Source organism: Aphis gossypii, chromosome 1, assembly GCF_020184175.1.
Source record: "Aphis gossypii isolate Hap1 chromosome 1, ASM2018417v2, whole genome shotgun sequence".
NCBI classification, from domain to species: domain Eukaryota; kingdom Metazoa; phylum Arthropoda; class Insecta; order Hemiptera; family Aphididae; genus Aphis; species Aphis gossypii.
The window spans coordinates 59,208,019-59,230,978 of NC_065530.1; the positions used below are offsets into that span (position 1 = coordinate 59,208,019).

General features: G+C 24.0%; 1 protein-coding gene across 2 annotated transcripts; it reads left to right on the plus strand.

Annotated features, from left to right (window-relative positions):
* Positions 1-5,910: 5,910 nt before the first annotated feature.
* On the plus strand, positions 5,911-22,192 carry LOC114128555 (UPF0193 protein EVG1 homolog). 2 transcript variants are annotated; one of them, XM_050207849.1, is made up of 4 exons: positions 5,911-6,142; positions 9,300-9,578; positions 9,638-9,781; positions 21,780-22,192. In XM_050207849.1, the coding sequence occupies exons 1-4, from the start codon at positions 6,049-6,051 to the stop codon at positions 22,016-22,018; spliced, it is 756 nt and encodes a 251-aa protein (XP_050063806.1). In that variant the 5' UTR covers positions 5,911-6,048; the 3' UTR covers positions 22,019-22,192. The 2 variants fall into 2 exon arrangements, with proteins under 2 accessions (XP_050063806.1, XP_027848893.2); XM_027993092.2 differs by having other exon boundaries at positions 5,915-6,142; positions 9,300-9,521.
* Positions 22,193-22,960: the final 768 nt, after the last annotated feature.

Here is a 22,960-nt window from a genome sequence, read left to right on the forward strand (position 1 = left end):
TTCAAAAATTTCATGAATTTTCTAAAATCTTTATACATTAATGTATACAATTTTTAATTAAATTTCAGTTCTTCAAAACAATATTTGTATTTTGTAAACCAAATAATGTTGATAAGAAGATGTACCGATTCAAATACTTCTAAAATTAAATAATAATTATAAGAAATATATATACGTATAAATTTATTATAGTTTTATTAATATTAGATAAACTAAAAAAAATCTCCTTAGTTTTGTAAAAAATAGTCTAAATAATTGCTCAAATAAATATAGTTGATTATAATAACGATATTTCGTTCACACACGGAAGTACATATTTGAGCGCTTTCATCTGAATCGTCTGTGAAAAACGTTCACACAAATGGATAAATTCTTAGATAGATTTCAAGAAAAAAAAAGTTTCAAGAGAATAAACCTACCTTTTGAAAACTCATGTGAAAACATCAATTTCCGCATGAGGATGCCGATAGTACGATTTTGAGAAAACTACCATCACTGTTATGTACTGTGGAAAAATAGTATATTTTATATAGATAGTTGGCCCTTTTGACTGGACCAATGTAGTAGACCACTAAGACTTAACGGCGCTTGGGAAGTCTTTTGATCTATAGTTAGTATTTGACATATGCATGGTATAAAAACCTCCAGTGTATATGCGTTTAAATAACCCTACTATTATTTTTTCACAGTACAAAAAGGTTTCGTTAAATGTTTTTCTTCGATCTATTGCCCTTAACAATGTTTTAAGTTTTACAGGTTATTTAACTGCGTGTTGTGAATATTAAATTTAACTACTTACGTTTTTTATGGATTAACATATTAAAACATCTATGAAAATTATCAAAAAGAACATTTGACTTATTTACATAGTCATATTTTTTTTTCACATTTATGACATCGATGACAAACCAATTAAACAATATAATAATAAAATGTATATTAGGTATTTAAGATTATATTTAATTATAGTTGATCGATTTTTTTTTTAAGGTGTTAGGATTTATTGTAGAGTTTCTGGAACTTGACGTATATATTTTAATTTGAAATACTGTTGGTATTTAAGATAAGTATATGTGTATGATTGAGATAAGTGTAGATACCTTATAGTTCACCAACAAATCATATGGATCTTCTTTAATTGTGAAAAGGTATCTGTGTGTGATTCGAGTGCGATATTTATACTCTAATCAGTGACGTATTTACGGGTGAAGATGAGGGAGATACATCTCCCCCTTGATCTCTATTCACAAATGAAATATTTGTTGTATATTTATTAATTGTTTAAATTTTGAATATTATTTTAATTTTAGTCCAGATGCTTATAAAACTTAACATTAATAACAACATAAGATTAGATGTTGAAGAAATACCTAGCTAAAAAACCTTGAAGGCTACAGTTTATTTTGTAAATGATAAATAAATAAATGATTCATTATTTAATATGTTATATTTTATAACTATAAGGTTTATGCATGCACCTACTATGAACATATTAAGGCTCGGATTTTAAAGCATATATTTCTTTTTGTATATTATATGAGATAGAGATCTAATTTTTATACATATAAGTTCATCTCACGTTATTCTGATTCCAAAAAAACCAAATTTTTTTGTTTTTTTTATTTAAATATGTACTTTTTTTAAATTATTCCAGCTGTGGATTTTTATATTCTTATTATGCTATTGTAATAAAAATAAATGAATTAATAAGAAATATAAAAATCCAGAATGCTGACTAAATGGTAATATTGGATTCTTATTGTTTTCTTTATCGGCTTGTTTAATAAATGTATTAAACGTATAGATTATCGATTTACATAGCCTGCAGTACCTTATTATGGTCAGTATGCCTATAACATCGATATCAATCGTTTCAAAATTTAAGAGTGTTAGTATTGTAATTTGAAACCTCTGGTATGAAGTATGCACCGATCACATCAATGGATATTGATAGTTCGTTTTCTATGTATAAAAATATTCTGTCGGACAATAGAGTCAATTTTACTACTTCAATTATAAGGAAATACATTGTAAATAATTCTTTTTTTAATTTAAATTAATTTTTCAAATTTTTGAAATTGTTTTATTCTTTTTTATAACTAGTTCATGTTAATTTTTGTTCATGCTTTTTTAAAAATTAAATATGCTTCTTTTTTGCATTTTTAAAACAATCGTTTGTTGCTTATTATGCTTTAAAATCTAAGTCTTATATTTATAATATATATTAGATATGAAGTTATAATAAATTGATAGTATCTTCATGTATTTGGAATAAAAAAACTATTCTAGTCATATTATCCCTCTCAAATATATCCTAATACGCCACTGATTTTAAGGCAATTTTATGACGATTAATTGTATTTAGGTATTTATATTTATTACGTAAATATATATGAAAAATGCATATGACAATTAATATAAAATGTAAAGTGCTGTACATGTATAAAAATATTAATAATAATATCAATTTTCAAAGAAAATTGAAAAATGTAGCTTTAAGTATATATAATGAAATCTATAAATAACTAAAAATACTTAAAATAAAAAATGAAAAACTAAAAAAAAAATCTTCCTATATTACAATAGATAATATAATAGGATTTTAAAAGTTTTTATTATATTTTTTGAAGTGAAAATCAACATTTTTCAATTGATAGGTATTTTTTTTTTTTTTTTTTTTAATTTTTACACAATGTAAAATAATAGTTTATATCGATTGTAAATATATTTTCAATTTGTTAAATTAAGTATGGTTTTAACATATATTAATAATATGTAACCAATAATTAGATCTAAGTTAGTCTAGCCAACAATGGAAATACTTATTTATTAAAATAAGCTCAGGCAATATATTTTAAATCCTAAAGGACCAACAATGAGTATTTACTCACAAATATAATAATAATTGATTAACATAATTATTAAAAGTAATCATATATTGCCTCACCGATCACCGTTAATGCAAAATAATATTTTATTTTACCATCTTTGTGCCAATAACTAGTGCGTAGGTATCTCAAAATTTGACAAAATTAGATTGTCAATACGAATAAGACAAGTGTTGCCGAATATATTTTATGACAATAATATTATTTTATATTTCATTTTATTTTTACAAGACATTGACAATTATTTGATTGAACAGCACAAAGTACTTATTTATAAAAAAAATAATGAAATTTACCAATTGTATTAACCAAAATCATTTTTAAATTTAGAGTATGTACCTAGTAGTTATATACATAAATATAAACATAAAGCACGATTCAATTAGTGTTATGATTAAATCTATAATTAGTTGTATTAGAGCATAATAGTTAATTGTTTTTCTAGTTTTTATACATTTTGAAAACAATTTATATTAAATCAAAATGCAATGTTTAGACTGTAAAACATTATGTTTTCTTATATCGAATGATATCAATTACGTTCGTCTTGGTCTTAAATATTGATGTAAATACTTTTGTTTCATTAAGTCTAAACTAAGCTAGATTAACTAACACCCGTTGGTCATTGCTCTGATGTAATTTAGCAGGGTGTGTCAGTATACGACTTTATTACAATGTATAATTACGTGAACTCTAAGCAGTATATTTTCAGACTAATCGATGGTCGATAGTTCTACAGGGCACACGCATTGATTTAAACGGTCAAGTCATATAATTCATTAGAATAATATTATTACAATACTTAAACGTTTATAATTGTATAACATTAGTCATATTATATTGTTATATTATAATACTTTATTAAATTTAAATTGATTCAAACGATTTACTATTCGTTTACATATTTAAATGATAACTATTAGTAATAAAATATTTTCTATTTATTTGTTATATTTAAGAGTACAGCTTAATCATAATAATAATTTTATTTAACATTATTATTTTTCAAATATTATTTTTTGATTCATAGCTATAAACAATACTAGCATTTAATAACTGTAATTTTATACACACAAGACGGAAACTGTTTAATTTTACAATTGTTTGCGTGTTTAGAATGTGAAAATTACGAAGTGCCAAGTAAGTAAACTGATTTTATAGTCTGTTGACATATTAATCTCTTTTCGTATCTACGAACTGTAAATAAATATGAGTTTATATGATTTTAAATGCCAACCGACCTTGGACAAAACTAACTAATGAGAAATATCAGTAATATAGGTACCTATCATCTAATACATAGCAACGCGTACAAAAGTTTTAAAGGAGAAACGTGTCTGAAACTTTTCATGCCCATTATCGACCTAAGGTTTATCGTGTGATAATCTCTCTGATCCTACAGAGCAAATAATGATATCATTTGGCTTAAATATTATAATACTTTTTAGTTTTAACTTGTTTGTTTTATAAGTACCTACATTTATTATTACGAAACCAGTAAGATAGTATTAATTATGACTTCATCTTTATGAAAAATATTAGTGGGGTGGACTACAATACACAATTAATTTTAGTTTTAATATGAGGTCCATGAAAATTAAAATAAATATTTAAATTGTATTATTTTAAATAAACAAAATTAAGTAAGTAAAAGTGTTTTAAACTATAATAATATTGTATTTACACGTAATGTTGATTATTGACTTATAACCCAACAATCCGTATTTTTATTTTACTAATTAGATCAAATTTAATGAAATTATTTTTGAGATAAGTTCAAAGTTGATTTCAATCTTTCAACTAATACGCAAATTTAATAACAACAAATAGTTTTACTTCCAAAACATTTTAGCCCATTCTTATATTTACCCCTATCAAAGAGTCTGGTCGGTTTTCGGATTAGGTACTATTAACGATTGAGATTTGTCAGTCGACATTCAGATATCTTTGAGATTGTTCAGGAAGTAATTTGGTTCATAGATTATTCATAGAAAATTCAATAGCTATAATTCAGTTTGGACACGTCTAACTGAATATATATTTTTAAATCTAGTCAGGGCTTAAAAATATTATGAAAAGGTTATATAGGTACTTGGGACAAAATGTATAAAATTGTTATCCTTAAGAAAAATGAAATAAAAATTAGCAATATTTATTCATTAATAAAATGTAACATTGAAAGAAATATTAAAACAATCATTAAATAAAATGGAACTTCAACCGAAAAAAATATTTTAAACTGTTTAATACGAAACTATAACAATTTAGATCAACACGTCAATTTCATTAAAATATCTAATTTTTAATATTAATCGTTTCCGGAAAAAGCATAGTAAAGTATTTCATCGTATAATACAAGCCCTCTCTATTTGCTAAATACTTGAAGCTTACTCAAACTTATTAGTTTGATATTACACCGCAAGATGGCTCAGATGTTATTATTATTATTTTCTAAACCTTATAGGATAATAATAAAATACTATAGCATATCATTTTATTAGTGTACGTATTTACATTTTAAATACTATTGTATTGTTAATAAATAATTTTAATAACTGAATTAAATATGTAATTTACTTAGACTTTAAATCAATTTTGGTAGTATGATAAGCCGATAAAACAAAATATGGTAGGCACCTATTAAAAATATTTTTACAATCTTTTTACGTTTTATTATAAATATATATCTTAGATGTAACCTATTTTGTGAACCAGTGAATGTTAATATTTTAATTATATTATTTCCTTATTAATATGTTATGATATGAAGTTTAATTTTGTTACTTTGTTTTGCTGTCGAACTCTACAAATATTTTTTGTTTTTACATATTTCATACTATTATAATTGTTGTGAAACATTGAAATATACAGACTAAGGTTTGCAGTACAAATCATGCTAACTTTACCTTATAATAAGTCATATAGATAAATAATATTTTTGTATTTCCCTTTTTATTAGTTATTGTAATGTGTACCTACTGACTACCATGCCGATGGCATCAGTTACCATGGCAAACCACGTACCGTTAAATTGACTGTTTCATTGATATAATATTCTTAATATAATTCTTAAAGTTTAAAAGCATTGCTCATTTTACAATAATTGTGGTTTAAAAATTTGTTTGTATCACACAATCATTATTATTACAAAAAGATTATAATGGCATATCGAACAAAAATTTGCAATCAAGGTGGAATCTTTAATGCATCTAGACCATCTGAATACAGCTCGGAAACTCGGAAATTTTTGAACGGTATGATGATATAAATTATAAATAAACAATAAACTACAATTAGTGAAATTGTGATCAATAGCTCAAGATTGTATATATTGTATAAAATAAATTTCATCTTAAAGTGGTATTTATGTAAGATAAATAAAAAAGTAGGTACCTATATTGTCTAGAACTGTAGAGAAATTTGTTAATTTAATCGAATTCTAATTTTGTTCATTATTATAAAAATATTAAAACATTTATATACAAGATAATTTTTTTATCAAATAACACTCATTTTTTCAAAAATCATAGATTTTTTTCCAATTTTTTTTTTCAAATATCTAGATACATGTTTTTATACAACTGTATACAATTTTAATTTTTTTCACTGTTATATTTAATACCTAGTTAAAAAACTATCAAATTTTTATTTTCGAATGGCAACCTATATTAATAATTTCATAAATTAATAAATCCATTTTTAACATTTTTAACTTTCGTTGATCCGTCGGCGAGTTATAGCTGCTCAAAGTTGGTTGGTTTTAGAGGGGTTTTAGATGTTATACATCAATACTAATTAGCACCATCATCTGGGATTTTTATTTGTAAAATCCAGTAACTATAATACCTAATGAACTCGATATCGTCGATCCCATGGTGTAGCAACGAGTGGTGATCATATTTGTACCTGTTACTACCTTCCACATAATATAGCTTATTATCAATTGTCATATAATTATAATTAATTGGACTTATATTGTTAATTATTACTAACTATCTACTAATGATTTTCATCACATTTAAACTCAATAAACACTTCCCAAAACTACCCAATTTTGAAAAGCTATAACTCATCAACGGATTAATGAAAAATGAAAATATGAAAATTTGAATGTGATAATTCATAAAAAAAAAATAACCATATTAATTTATGAAATTTTAAGTATAGGTTGTCACTTAAAAATCAAAAGTTGATAGTGGTTTAAGAGTGAAAATAGGGAAAAGTTCTACAACTCTGAAACAGAATGGATCTTAAATTTTGAAAAAAAAAATTTGATAAAAGTCAATACTTTTTGAAAAAATGAGTGTTGTTTGATTAAAAAAATCACCCTGTATACAAAAACGGATATATTTGCATGTGAAACTAAAAGAATCTTTCACTTACACATAATTATTAATTATATATTGTATTTTTGTTTTACATACCTTAGTGGTTTTGTTATAGTTACTTCTGGTGTATCGTCATTTGAAATTTTAAGTTTGAAAATTCAATTTATTATCATAAAAAAATATTATAGTGAGTTAAGAATAGAACAACTTATACTATTAAAAATTAATTATTAGCCAGTTATAGGTAGAAACCTTTCACTAAGATAATAGTTTATACCTACTATAATTTGTTTCAGTTGTGTATTTTTTTCACATTCTTAAATATATATATTTTTTTTATATTCAGCTATAATATACTCAAATAAAGCATTTAATCTTTGCAAAATTCCAAAGAACCATTGAACGTAGACTTTTTGAGTGACTCTAGTATGTAATTTAAAAGTATTGGGTAACATTTTCTTATTGATAAAAGTATTTTGGTTTAAAGAGGAAAAAAATATACATAGAGGTATAAAATCAACCTTTAACCTAAAATAGTTAATTCACTTTCGAAATATTTGTTTAGCCGTTTTGCGTGTATACCTAGCTACTGTATATATACTAACGAATAGAAGTTCACCAGACCAGAAAGAATCGTTCCTGTTAAAATCAGAATGTGTATTGTAGGGTACTTCCTATACTATTCCGGAAATAATCTTCTAATCAGACTTGCCGTGTTGCTCTATTTTTATATAATTAATAAAAATGTAAAGATTATTATATCACAGATTCATAATAATAATGATGATAATAATTTATTTAATTAATTAAAAAAGGTTTTAATTGAACTTATATGAAGATCGCCTTATTTTTTATCAATAGAAAAATGACGAATTTGATATACTATTAATCAATATTCAATATTATATATTTTATACAGGAATTTTGATTAGAATAGTGTAAAAATATGATTAAGATTTTCATCGCGTAGAAAGATTTAGTTCGAACGAAGATCTCAAAATAATAGATACAATTTATGTGTGATATCCATATTCAACAAAATTGAAAATTACATCTTATGTTTTTCACCTGTATACTTAGTTATGTAAAATAATAAAACATGTGATAAAAAGAACATAACTATAAAGTTTGTAACACATTAAAATATAAAATGTTTTAAGTGGGTAACAGTTATGCTGTATTTTAATTTCAAGGATAAATTATTGAATGCAATTTAAACGATTTTGAATTTAAACAGTATTTTTGGTAGGTTACTGAACAATTATTTTATTAATTATTAAATTATAAAAATTCGTTTGTTTTATTTTATACTTTATAAATTGTTTGGTAAGTGCATACTCTTGACCACTACTACCATATATATAAACTAGATCAACTTTGCTACCAGTAACTACCCATAAAGTTGAAAATCGAAGCATTTTTTGTACTATAAAAAGTGTTTTCTGCGCAGAAATTATTTAATTAAAAATACACATGTAAAATAATATTTTTAAAGAAAGAGAAATACATTTTTTTTATTAATCTCGCAATTACATATTATAGATAATTAAATTTTAATTATTTCTGCTTTGACAACTGACAACTATGGCCATAAAAATTACACATGAAATACATTTAAAAATATATAACAGATTTATTTAAAAAATAATTTTTCAAATACAGGCATTATTCTATACATTTTATTTTAAAAGTAAATAATTTTAAGTACGCTTTTACGCTATGAACACATATTGAACTTTCAGCGACTATAACAATATGTTCTTCAATATATTCTTATTATTATTTGCATAAATGACTACCTAATGTCAAGTCATTGGTTTATAATATATTTTTTATAATGTGACTACGTTAATGATATCTATTATAGAATATAAACAATTTATCACTTTCATAATTGCTGAGCTACATAATATTAAGCTTTGATTTTGACAATTCTGGATGGGAATAATAATTTATCTTGAAATACAAAACACATTGATTCTCTTCTTATTTTTCCGGACCGATAACATCGGATTCCAAAACCACTCAGATTTTCGTTGCACAATAATTTGATTAAAATTTTTCCGTTAAATATTATTCGCAGAGTTGATCAAGGAGAGCCGCTTAACAACATTACAGAGGAAATCTCTCCAGGGTTGGCTAAAATCCGGTGGTGATACGCCGTCAACGATATCTAATCGTCCAGTGTCCGTAGTGTCTGCAGATCCCATCAAACGGTACCGGTCGACCAGACCACGAACGCTTAAGGACATCATCGAGTCTGGAGCGTATGAACCGGAATCCTACAGACCAAACACGAAACAAAGTAAACAAAATATCTATACAAAAAATACTACGTCGTCTGTGTTTGTACTACTACTTAGTAATCAAATTATGAGTTTAAGTTTTCATTATGAATAATTAAATGTAAACAATTGCTAGAAAATTACAACGGAGAAAAAGAAAAACTGCAGAGTATTATGGCTTACGGCAAAGTGACTAAATTAGATCCAGTAGCTGTAGTTAAAAATCCCAATATTCCAAAAACTACAAATGAATGTACCGATGAAGAACTCATTAACTCAGGTAAAATAGAATAATTTATAGCTAATTAAAGAAATACATATAGTATGTACCTAATTAAAATAAGATAATGAATTTAATATTATATCCATAGAACTACATTTATAATTTAGTATATTAAATATTTATTTATTTCAGGGCTTGAAACCGATCGAAATAATTTCGGTTTCGGTTTTGATTTTGTATACCGGTTTTGAAATTTTTCGGTTTCGGTTTCAATTTTGTATGCTGGTTTCTACCCTTTTAAAAACGAATTTCCAGACAAAGACTTAAATTTATAATTAAATAATAAATAATGAGCAGCAATGATGGTCGTATGATCACGCATACAATTTAAAACCCGTGCTATTTTTAGTTTTTCGGAAAACTTTTTCCTGGTATTGTACCTTTAGTATCTTTATTAATTATTGGCTCTAGCCGTAATATAAATATATGATTATATTTTATTAATGGATGGATTATACTATTTAATAATCGCGACGTTTTAAAAACGCGGACGCGCGCGTTCGAATCGCCTAGTGTGTAATCAGCTTAATAATACTTCAAATAACGAAATGGTTATTAAAATTTTAATCACGATCTCATGGGTGTATTATGGAATTTTCGCGTTTAAAAACACGTCCATAAAGAAAAAATACCGTTGTTTAAAATTTTAAAACTTAAAAAATTGAAATAATATAACAGTTTCAAATTTTTTCCAATTTAGATTTTGATTATAATACTGGTATCCAATTTTTTTCGATTTCGTTTTTGTTTATGGTTTCGGTTTCGATTTTAAAACGGTTTATACCGATTTTTGAAATCGGTTTTGAAACCGTTTTGAAACCCTGATTTATTTATCTCGGCATAATTAAAAAATAATACGATAATAATAATAAGAATAAGAAGTGTTATGTATACCAACTGAGATAGGTTAGTATCTGGTATTCCGAGTTCCTAAAGATAATTAATATAATAATAATATAAAAAATTCCTTATACAATAGAAAAGTTCACTTAATTTTCTAGAGATATATATAATAGTATTGATTTAATTATATTACCAATTTTAATATTTTATAATTATACATACCTATTGACTTTTTATAATTTGATTTATGAGTCAGATAAATATTCTTTTTTTTGTACTCTATGAAATTAGCTTATTTTCAGTACAAGAAAAAAATAGATAAATATATTGAACTTGATTACTGTTATCATATAATCGATTGTACTAGATTATACATGTAAATGGCTCCAGTAATTTTCAGATTTTTAACATTAATATACACAACACGTGTAGGCGTATCGTTATAAATTATAATAAAATAATAACTTTAAGTACAAAACGAAAAACAAATTAATATATTTTAAATTTTGATTATAATAAATGTAAATGTATGTTTATTTTTGCGTCTATAAAAGAAAATATCTCTTTTAATTGCATTATTGAAAATTATACATATAATTTTTTTTTTTTTAATTGTTTAATTTTAACTATCGTAAATTAACAAACTCATAAGACATCATAAACATTAATTAATAAGTATATATTGAACGTCAAATAAATTGTTAAGACATTCACTACCAAGTCGTACTTCCATTTTTACAGAAAAAAAAAATCCAAAACAACACGCACAAAATAAAAATTGTATTTATAGTCCCATTAAAGCTAAGCCTCTTTAGCAGTACGATTGAATATACCTTACTATATCGAAATATACATAACTAAAAAATACGGTATTTGAATTAGTTTATAAGTGAGTTTGCATGTTTACTCACTCTAAAAATACGAAAACTATCTGTTGTTTTTCAATATTACAAAGTTTTTATGTTTATTAATATTTATTGTTTTAATACCTAAAAAACAAAGTTCGAGTTAAAAATAAATAATAACGATCACAACTGAGGTATTGTTATGTTTCGTTTTTGAGATTAAAAAATACATGTTTAAAATCTGTTATATTGTTCTTGTAAATGTTTACATTGGTACTATCTAAATACTAAAATGCTTAAATGCATCACATAAATATTATATGCACAATAAATTGCCATATGCTACATTCGGGTACAATAAAACAAAAAAATATTTTTTTTATATACATATTTCTTTATTATAAAAATAATTGAAATATTATACATTTTTTTAAAGATATTCTTATCTCAACTATATTATTGACATTTTATTATTTTCAAAGAAAATTAGAAATAGTTATAAGTAATAATAATAGATATTTATTATTGATACGAGTAAAATTAAAATATTATACAATAGAAATAGAATAGGTATTAAAAACGAAATAAATTAAATTTTTTTATGAAAACCATTATTTATTTCATAAATAGAAATTATTATTTTTAAAACCTCTTTGCCACTTATTGCATTTGTTTATTTAATACATAATAATTATATTATAGTCCAGTAATTATTCATGTTAAACAAACGTACAGGACATTGAAATAATTTATGTTGATATAGAAATTTCAGCAAAATATTAGATTTTAAATTTGTTTTATTGCTTCAATGTTCTAATAAAAGTAGAATTGAAATAATAAGTATAAAAACAAAAATAAAATCTTTTTACACTATTATGGAGCTCTATTGAACTTCAATCGATAAGTTTTTTCTTTCTTGAGAATCATCGATTAAGTACTCTTGCTGTATTTTCCTAAGACTTACACTATACACCAATCCATTGTTATATCTTATGATACCTAAAAATAGGAGAATGAATTAACAGTCTTCTATTAATTTAAATATAATTATAAATACTTCCTCTACTACAAATGTAAAACAGTTAAATATAAAAATAGAAGGTATATAAATTTTAAAAATTAGGACTCAGTTCATTTATCAAATGTGTATAAATTATAGTGCTTAAAAAATTACGATGAGTACATATACCATTTATCGTAACCAAAAAACTTTATTTAAAATTTACGTTTTTATTAGTTGACATTTTCTAGCATTCATGATGTAATTGTGTACTTTTCTACCTTTCTAGACTTTTGTGGAAGGTTAGATTAAGTTTTACTTTCCAAAATAATATTTTATTTTCAACAATACGGGCTAAGCTCAACTACAAAGAAATATAATAATAACACAATAATATAACAAATACAAATAAACATTAGAAACATTCAAACTTTCAAAAATAAAAAAATGAATGTATTTAACATACGTTTATAACTGAAGAATAAGATAAAAATATTGTTCTCAAATGTACCTACTTTTATTTTACGTTTCTCTTGTTGTATACTAATATAATAATAATGTATAATAATATGTTGACGTCAATATTATCGTGCCACAAGTATAAATATAATTTTAAAATATAACTGCACGAACTATTATTACTATATTATATTATCATCACATAATGTTTTTCAAATAGTTATAGCACCTTTCTGTGCGTATTAAAAATACCATTATATACAAAGTATTATACATAATATTGTTTAACAATATGGGTTCCATCTATTTGTATCTAGGCTATAAAATGAGTTTTAAAACTTGGGTTAAACTAATAAATTAGGTTATGGTTTCGATTTTTGTAAATAGATTATTTTGTTTACCCAGTTAAACACAACAGTTTAACAGGCCAATTTTACAAACACTTTTCAAAACTCAAAGCATATGCATTCTTTTTAAATATTATTTATGTTATCGGCGATACATGTTTGTGTTTCGTAGATTATCTCAAATGAGTCAAACAAATGATTGAATCATAAAAAAAATAACAACGATTTTCAAATTCTACATAATTCCATTGTTACTTTTATAAAATACCTATGAGATAGGATTTCACACAAATACAAATAATTAATTTAATCGTAACTTTTAATTGGTATCAACAAATTGTACAAGAATATGTTTTTAGTGTTTTTACAAATGTTCAAAATACATTTTTTTATATCTGAGAATAAAATATTATTATTTTAAGTTTAAAACAATTTCTTAGAAATTAGTATGATTATAAAAAATGTTTGGGATTAAAGTGTTCTAGTGAATCACTAGAAGTATACTTTAATTTTAATTTGTAAAAATAAATAAATAAATAATATATATTACAAGGTAAATTATATTTTTTACATTAAAACATATAATACATAATATAATTTTATTATATTTTACTGAATACCGAATCTGGTATTCATGAAAAGAAAATTATACACGTGTTTACATAGGTACAAAAATAAATCGTGAGATGCAAAATGTAAATGCACACGTTGTTGCATCCCATATATTATTCGAGTGGAAACAAATCCTAAACAAATGTGACAACTATGTCAGTATGAAAATGTTATTTTTTTTTATTCGGAAAATCGTATTTAATGTACAGAAATATCCCAGATTTCCAGATATATCGTTGTAGGTAATGAACAAATGCGGTTTAATGCAGTTTACAGGTACTTAAATGTATAAAACAATTGATTTTCAAATTAAAATTACTGTTTAACACTTTTAGTTCTAGTTAATAAAAAATGAATATGATATAAATCTGGCTATATTATATTTAGTAAGATTATCGATTATTAAATCAATATTTTTAATACTTTATAGTTTATACTGATGTTAATACAATTAATACACAATAGTTATTGACGATAACCCTAAAGTTTGTTCAATAAATTATGAGAATTTGATTTCAAAAATTAAGTTAAAATGTGAGGAATGTTTGTTTTTAAATTGAACGTTAGATGTTCAAAGGCAACTAATTTACACGTTATCAATTATTTAACTCTACGATCACTTTTAGAGTTGCGTTTCTGGTATCGTAACAAAAAATAGATTCTACAATTCGTATGTGTACATATTATGTCAACATAAAAACATCCCGAATTATTCATTTTATTTGTTTTTTTAATTTTGTATGTGTAATTATTAAACAATTTTCGAAAAATAAATATTGTTTTATTCATCACACTTAGATAGTACGAGTTATTGTAAATATAAATTAAAAAATAATTTTAACTAAGAAATAAGAAAAACAAAGATAAAACAATTAAATATAAATTAGTTGCATTTTTAATATAACTCAGTTTAATTATAAGTTAATGTTAATTTAAGTTTATTAATGAGTTAATTAATGACTTCTGGAATCTAGCAGTTTAAGTTCGTTATCATACAATATTGAAGTATATTTTCAAGTTTTATACTTGGCAGTAGACAGTAGTAACAGTTTATGTACAGCAAATATTGTTATGGTAAATTTACATTTGCATATTTTTAAGATATATTATACTAATATTATGTACTTTAAGAGTATTCAAATTCGAATTACTTTTTTAATGTCAATAAAATTTAATTGTAAGATTTTAATTTTAAACGTGAATAATGAGTTTAATTTTTGTTTGTTTTGATATATTTGCGAGTATATTGCGTATTTCTAAAAAATTGCATATCAGTGTAAGATGTTTCCAAACTAATTTATCGAGCATTTAATCTTTTCACTTAAATTATGCATACTTTAAAGCGTATATTAAATTTGATTCAATAAGTTTTTTATTTATATTCTACTATCTCGTGGTAATAATATTATAGTATTGTAAATATTATTTACAAGATTTTATTTTTATAACAATAATAGATTCTCGCTAATTTATATAATAAACATAAATATGAATATATATTTATTGGATCATATATTATACTATTTTCATTGACTTTATTTACTTTGTTGACACTATACAATATGTGTCAATCAGTTTATTTGAAAATGGAAATTCACTTAAAAGTATTTACCTAATATTACCTTTTAGTACAAGAATATCGTCTGTAATTATATAAAAATTTTTTTATTATTTTTTATATACGAAACGTACTTAGAAGAAATCGTTTCAGATACAGTAGTACCCTTTGTTAATGACTGTGATAGGATCTATAAAATAATAACATAATAATATTATAATAATATCGTTTACTATGAAAAAGGTTAAAGTTCGTTTGCATAGTACGTACTATAATACTAAATACATTCACAATAACTAATAAACAGTAATCTGCTTAAAACATTGAATGAATATCGAGTATAAAATATAGTGTTTGATTTTAATAAAGTGCATAATAGATATATATTCTATTCAAAAAGCGCTCAGGTTTTACACACTTAATCAGTTTATTATTTATTTTTTTTTTTTGAACTTGAAAACGCGTTAATTTCTATCTACTATACGTATAAGTACAATAAACCCTCATCTTGTGATAATATTATAATATAGTACCTTTCTATGTAAATAGTACATTACGTATTATAACTTGATTGGGAATAATCATAATAATAATTCAAAATTAAAAAATAACGGTCAATTGACAATCTATGTATCACGATTGTATTGTCCATACTTCATTTGAGTTCTCAAATAATTGATAAATAGTCACATTCGAAAATTGTTAAACCTTTGGTTAAACAGTGTTGATTTTTAGACATTTGTTTTTGTTTCTACGTAGTGTTTATTTACGCCAAAAAATACTGTAACAATCGAAAAATGACCTTTTCAAAAGCACCAAATAGATATATTTCAATCGATAGTATTAAGTCTACTTGAAACTTTTTGAGTACTATTACAATTCAAAAGCTGAGTATTCAAAGAAAAAAGATTTTAAAAAAAAGAATCTCTGTAAGAGCAAGACCAATACAAATATAAAATATATTATACATATAATAAACTTTTTCTGGTTTTCTACGGATTTCGTTGAAAGGTTACGTTTGGTTATCGGCTGAACATTGAAGAATAATATACTCAGAGTGATTTTTTTAGACTTTTCATTTTTAATATTAATCCAAATTAGTGAGTGGAGTGGTATAATATGAATTTTTAACTTAAAATAATTCTCTGTTGTGGAAAATTTGTGTAAATGATATTTTGTGCATATAAATAAATATCGAATTTAGTTTATAATTTATAGTTTTAAGTTTATGCATCGTGTAGTGAAGTGGAAAAGGACCCCCAAAATACTGTTGCCTATCACTGAATATTATCTACCTATTAACTTTGAATGCGTATTTGTTATATCAACTTGTTCCTAATAAAATTCAATATATTTTATACACCAAATTTTCCAATTAAAACATTAATTTTACGTTACAGAGAGCGAGATTAAAAAGTATAATAAATTATTTCCATACAGTTATATATAATTTTTAAAATAACGCACAAAATTGATGCTTATGATAAAAATGATTAGAACAATTAAAATTAAAAAACAAGTGAAAAGATAAAAGTATGATACATAATATCTAAAATACTTGAGTTTCAAAATCAAATATAATATTCAAATCCTTCATAAACATTAAAAACTATATATAGCTAATTTCATGACACAATTGTGGAAATAATCTTTGGGCTACAATTTTTTTCATGGATTTAACACGAAAGCTATGATATAAATTAACTGTTGGCGATGATCTGCACCAAAATAATTGTTCCATTGATTAATTTATTCTTAAAAATTTTGATTTTTAGAATTTTTAGAACTATATTTCGTTTTTTTTAATTTTTATACCATCCAAGAAATTTTGACAATACACACTTTTTATTCGAATAAGAACTGAGAAATATTTTTTTTTACCGTGAAACTTATCTATTTGATGAATTTTAGAAAATATTTATGTATCCAAATCGAAATTCATATTGATTGTTTTTGTGTTTTTTAAAAATACGTAGAAATCATAATAGGTACACAATAAGAATTTTTTAAAATTGAAGGATATAGAGCTCTGTTAATTTGAATACTTTAGTAGCTAATATTAATCAATCTTTATTTTATAACTTTTAAAAATTGTTCTAGTATTAAATTACAACATATTCTTGGTAAAATAATTTTTAAAGATTATAATATTATCTTTATATTATATAAAGTTCAATAACTCGGAGTATGCTTGTTCAAATTTTGATTTAGATACATCAATATTTTTAAAAAACATTATCTACTTGACAATTTATGGTAAATAAAGTTGGTTCTCATTTTAAAAATAGATGTATCGGCATAAGACATACAAATCTAAATAATTTAAAATTAGATTAAGTTCATTATTAAAGCCTAAAGGTAATAAACACAGAGATAAGCATATTCGATGTTTGGCATAATACGGAGTTAAAAACAATAAATTTATTGATTTGACAATGTATGTTTTTTTTTATCTGTCATCACATTTTATTGCAATAAAAATGCTTTAATTTTCAATTTGGGCAAGTTTTTTGGCACTAAATTTATATGTTTTAATACTTTAAAAGGGAGAAGGGGTGTAAAAGTAAATAAATAAATATAATAATTATGAAAAACAAGAATTTTTACTCTGAACTAGTATTTATTTTGTTAAAATTGATTTTTATTTTTTGTCAAAATTCTAAAATAAATAACAGTAGAAACTTGAAATATTTACCAAATATTTGATTTTATAATTTTAAATATTCTGATTCATTTTAAGCTATTTATGTAGATAATTTTTAATTTAATTTTTTTTTAAATGCAAATAAAAATGTTTCACTGTAAAAAAAGCTTGAAAATACAATACTGGGTTCTTTCTTATTTTTAATAAAAAAAAAAAAAATTGAATGTAAATTCACAATGTTTTTATAAATAACTACAGGTTTACAGGTTTACAATGATATAGTAATATAATATATATTATTATTGTACAATTATTTTATTGATTTATGTTTGTTGTTTATTGACTTATAGTAAACAATGTGTATTAAGATTGTGAATGAAGTAAAATGACATTATTGTTGAAGTTTGGAAATATATTGTTATCGCTTAGCCATTTATCAATGAGATTTAGTCATCCTTCGTATTTCTAAATATTTCATTCCAAGAACGACCAATCAAAATTAAAACAGTATCATCAGTGTAACATATATGTCTTTTTAAGTAATTTGATATCGTTTTATTTTATAATGAAAAACACCATATATAGAATTGTACCTTGTAGAACACTGTATTTAATTATTTGTTCACAAGAATCATTTATTTTGATCATTTGTTTCTTATTTTATAAATAAGATTCGAAAAGAGAAAGAGTTGATCCAGATATGTCTATGTACTGCATTTTATTAAAAATATATTGTAATCCTCATTGGACACTATCGAATGCCTTAGCTAGATCTAAATAAAATGCTGTATACTTTTTTTTCTTCACCTAAAGCAGTGTAGATCAGTTTTATCACGTTAACTATGTCTTGGTTAATGGTTTTATTAGGTCTAAATTCAAAATGATTTTTAAAAGTAAACTGTTTGATTATAAAAAATATTGAAACAAACGAAATTGATAAAACTGCATATAATTCATTATGGCAATGCGAACTACTACAGTTGTATGATAACAAGTAATATTTATTTCGGGAACCAATTCATCTACTCTTTATTTGAAACTTAAACCGATTTCGTATTAGCTAAAATGGAATCGGAACGTTATTATAATAATTTGAGACGATGTTATTCGGATGGAATAGTTATGCAATTCGATCGTAACGTCGTATATGAATTATGTGAACTTGAATGATGGTGAGAGATCGATGTTTAGATTTACCCTACATTTTATCTAATTGGTAGATAACAGTCGACTAGTCACTAAATGTATCGTGATCCGTTGTATAATACAACGATCAAGTTAGAGGAGATTGAAACAATCTTGACGTATAATACGTACGCTCTTCGAGGAAGACATAAATCAAATTTGTTTTGTCCTTCTACTGTATGACTGTATTAACTTAAGTGTTCGTCAATATAAGCATATATAATAATTTATCTAATATAGGTACCAATAATATGCATATGATATTTATTCGTGTCACATCGTTTCGTTCAACAGATTTTGTGAAAATACAATAATTCTTAAGCATTTTAAAAATACAACTAGCGAGTAAAGTGTCGAAAACACTGTAACACGAACTCGTTTGTACATAATATATTATGTCTGTTATTTAATGTAATAGTGTATTGTACTTTACGCGTATCACAATACTCGAGAACGCGAATGTAACTTATTATTAGGTATGGGTCGTGGGTAAATAGTATACTATTGCAGCATAATATATAGGTAACCGTTGTCCCAAAATAATATAATACACGCCTGATTCAGTTGTCGTTTTCGACTGCAGACGCGGTGTACCGTTCGTTTTCGATTTAAAACTATTGTCGGGTTTTCAATTTTTCTCGCTTTCAAACTAGGTGTATAATATTACATGTATACGTGTGTGCATACACGCACGTTCACGTGTTCAGTGTGTATAGATCATTAGTAAATATATTATTCCGAATTCAATTCCGGTGTAGTAATGGATTTCAAATGATTTTTGGACGTGTTACGATTACGGTTTTCCAATATCAGGTAGTATAGCTAATTAAACGCATCGAAGACGTTTAAACGAATTTGTTCTTCTAACATATTGTTGTCTTACCACTCGTTTAACCACAAATAATGGGGTAAAAAAAAACCATTAACAATTATCTATAGTATTATAGTGTTATAGTAGGTACTCAACATCATCGAAATGCATACACGAATGCAAAGGTAATGCAAAATATTACTTTACCTTCTCTGATCTAACTATCGGTCATTAAAATATAATAATAATGTAAGCTTAGAAAAGTGAAATAAAAAACTATCGGTCAATTTATGTAAAATTTGAAAAAAAAATTATTTAGATTTAATATACATTTCTTAATTTTCTTAAAAAAAGTAAAACATTTATCATATTCAAAATTTTTTTTAAATCATTTGTTAAATGTCTTACATGTTATGTACGTATGAATATTTTTTCTCATTTTCATAGTCTATCTATATTCTATCCCTTAATTTTTTTTGTATAAGACCTTTAATAATCGACTACAAACTTTTTTATATAGGTAATAATAAAACTCCTTTCTAAATGTCAAGTTACTTATGTATAAATCGCTAATAAAATCTATATGGCTCACTGCAGGTAAACTTAAAAAAAAAAAATTAATTTTGAATAAATCCAAACCTTCCAAAATAGACATCATTGCTCTAAGGAATCTATAACGAATTCCCACCTTAATTATTATCAAATTACACATTTCATATAGATTTAAATCTAAAAACGTAAAATGGAGAAGCCAAGCATTATTATAAAAGACTTCACGAGCGACTAAAGCGTAGGTAGAGTTGACATCTATTTCGCAATCAACATACGTATTTAAAAGAGTTGAAAGTGTTAACGCCTTATGACTTTTTTCATCAAAATTCATGTTTTTTACTCATATTCTGAATTTTTATTGTCACTTTATATAAATTGTACATCACTTTAAAATAAAAAACCTTCAATACATTTTTAAATGTGTGTTAGTGGTATAGTCTAAGTACATTGGTAGTACAAAATTGAAAATATCAATGTATTAAATGATAGTAGAAAAATTTAGAATAAAGGTTTCAAACTTTCAACAGTGGTAAAAAAAATTACCTGTTAATAAATAAATATCTGTAGATTTAACTTTCACCCTTTTAATATTATATACCGAGTAAATGCTGCACGGTCTGACTACTCGGACTATACAATATTCAGCTGTATATATGCTTTGAAAATCTAAAATCTAATTAGCTCCATAATGCCTCACAGAATCGAGTTTCTACTGTTTCTAGTACATATTTAATCAGATAAAGGAAAATCGCGTCGAGATACGATACAATTCGTTGGTTCAGTTTTATTTCACATTTTTTGAAAATTTTGTTGTGTACTACATTGCTTTTTGCTATGAAAAAAACAAATAAATGCAATATAAAGCGTGTATTTAAGCATAAATTTATTGCCATTCACCACAACCGTTTCAGGAAATTCTACGTACAATTTTGTTTTATTTTTTAAAATTCTTTCTAATTAATAAAATCTGTTGGTCATATTATACACGTATTTTAGCAACACGATTAAGTATAAAATTAAAAATACAAGTAGATATTATATGATATTATTTATCATAAAGTTGTTTGATATTTATTAAATGTGTAATAATAATATATATTATAATATAAATACAATTTAAAAACTTTATAATTTTGCAGTGATATTAGAAATTGAAGATCGTGAAAAATTTCTAACCGACATGGAGGATTTGGGACAAGGATCCAAGTACAGTGCCACTATAATTCATGAGATTTGTGACCGAATAAAAAAACTGGAAGTGTTTGTCAATAAAAATGCCTGTAGTTATAGGCAGGCAGACGTGCGTGCCATTGCAAATAAATATCGAATACCGTTGGGATCACCAAAAACACTACCAGGATCATTATCTATCATTTGAATGATATATTTAATTCTCCAAAAAAAAAAATTTTAATTGAATTACATCATTTAATTCAATTGATTTTCCAGCATCAGGCTAGAAACTAGGTAACTATATAATACAGCGTTGTCCGACTATTATGTTTCTGTAAAAATTTAAAATTTAAATATAAATTGAAAAAGTGCACAAAAATGTAAATCTATTTTGTTACATTCATTTTAACATATATGTAAATTTTGACCTATAATAAACATATTATACTTGTATATATATATATATATAAGTCTTTATAACTACTCTCTAATCAACATATCGTACATTATATCTCTAAGACAAATTAATAACTTTTAATATACTTTTTAAATTATCAAATGGTAAAATATTTCATTTTAATTAACTATCGATTTAACTTAATTAAAGCACTGAATAAATAGTATAATTACTTTGGATGCAAATAATATTAAGTAGGTAAATTTAATGTTATTTTATATTCTCAAAGTACCTATGATTTTTATTCAAAATCTTTATTTTTTCGAATTGTAAAAACTACCCCAGTTTAAATGCATCGACAAAAACAAAACCAAATATAGATAAAACATTCAATTTTTACAAAAAAAAAACAAACTACAGTAAGTTATTTTTATGTACCTATCTTAAAAAAATTAATTGTATAGCAATTTTAAAAATGATTAAATTATTAAAAAAAAAAAAATAAATAAATAAAAAAATACTATTTATTTTGTGTGTAGGTTTTATAAAATATAATATTTAAGTAGGTATTTAAAAATAATCACTTTTTATAAATTATTTTTTATAGCTTTAGTTATGAACCGTATTAAAGTCACTAATATAACATTAAAAACCTTATGTAAATGTAAAACTGCTATAAAGTGATCTCATTCTATATATAAATAAGTATCTAAATACAACAATATTGTTTATTGAAAATAATTTATACTT

Bases quoted from the DNA above. Each gene is read 5' to 3' on its own strand.
- LOC114128555 (XM_050207849.1), top strand. From the start codon at position 6,049: ATGGCATATCGAACAAAAATTTGCAATCAAGGTGGAATCTTTAATGCA. The intron at 6,143-9,299 runs GTATGATGATAT...TATTATTCGCAG, and splicing joins AACTCGGAAATTTTTGAACG to AGTTGATCAAGGAGAGCCGC. The intron at 9,579-9,637 runs GTAATCAAATTA...AACAATTGCTAG, and splicing joins TGTGTTTGTACTACTACTTA to AAAATTACAACGGAGAAAAA.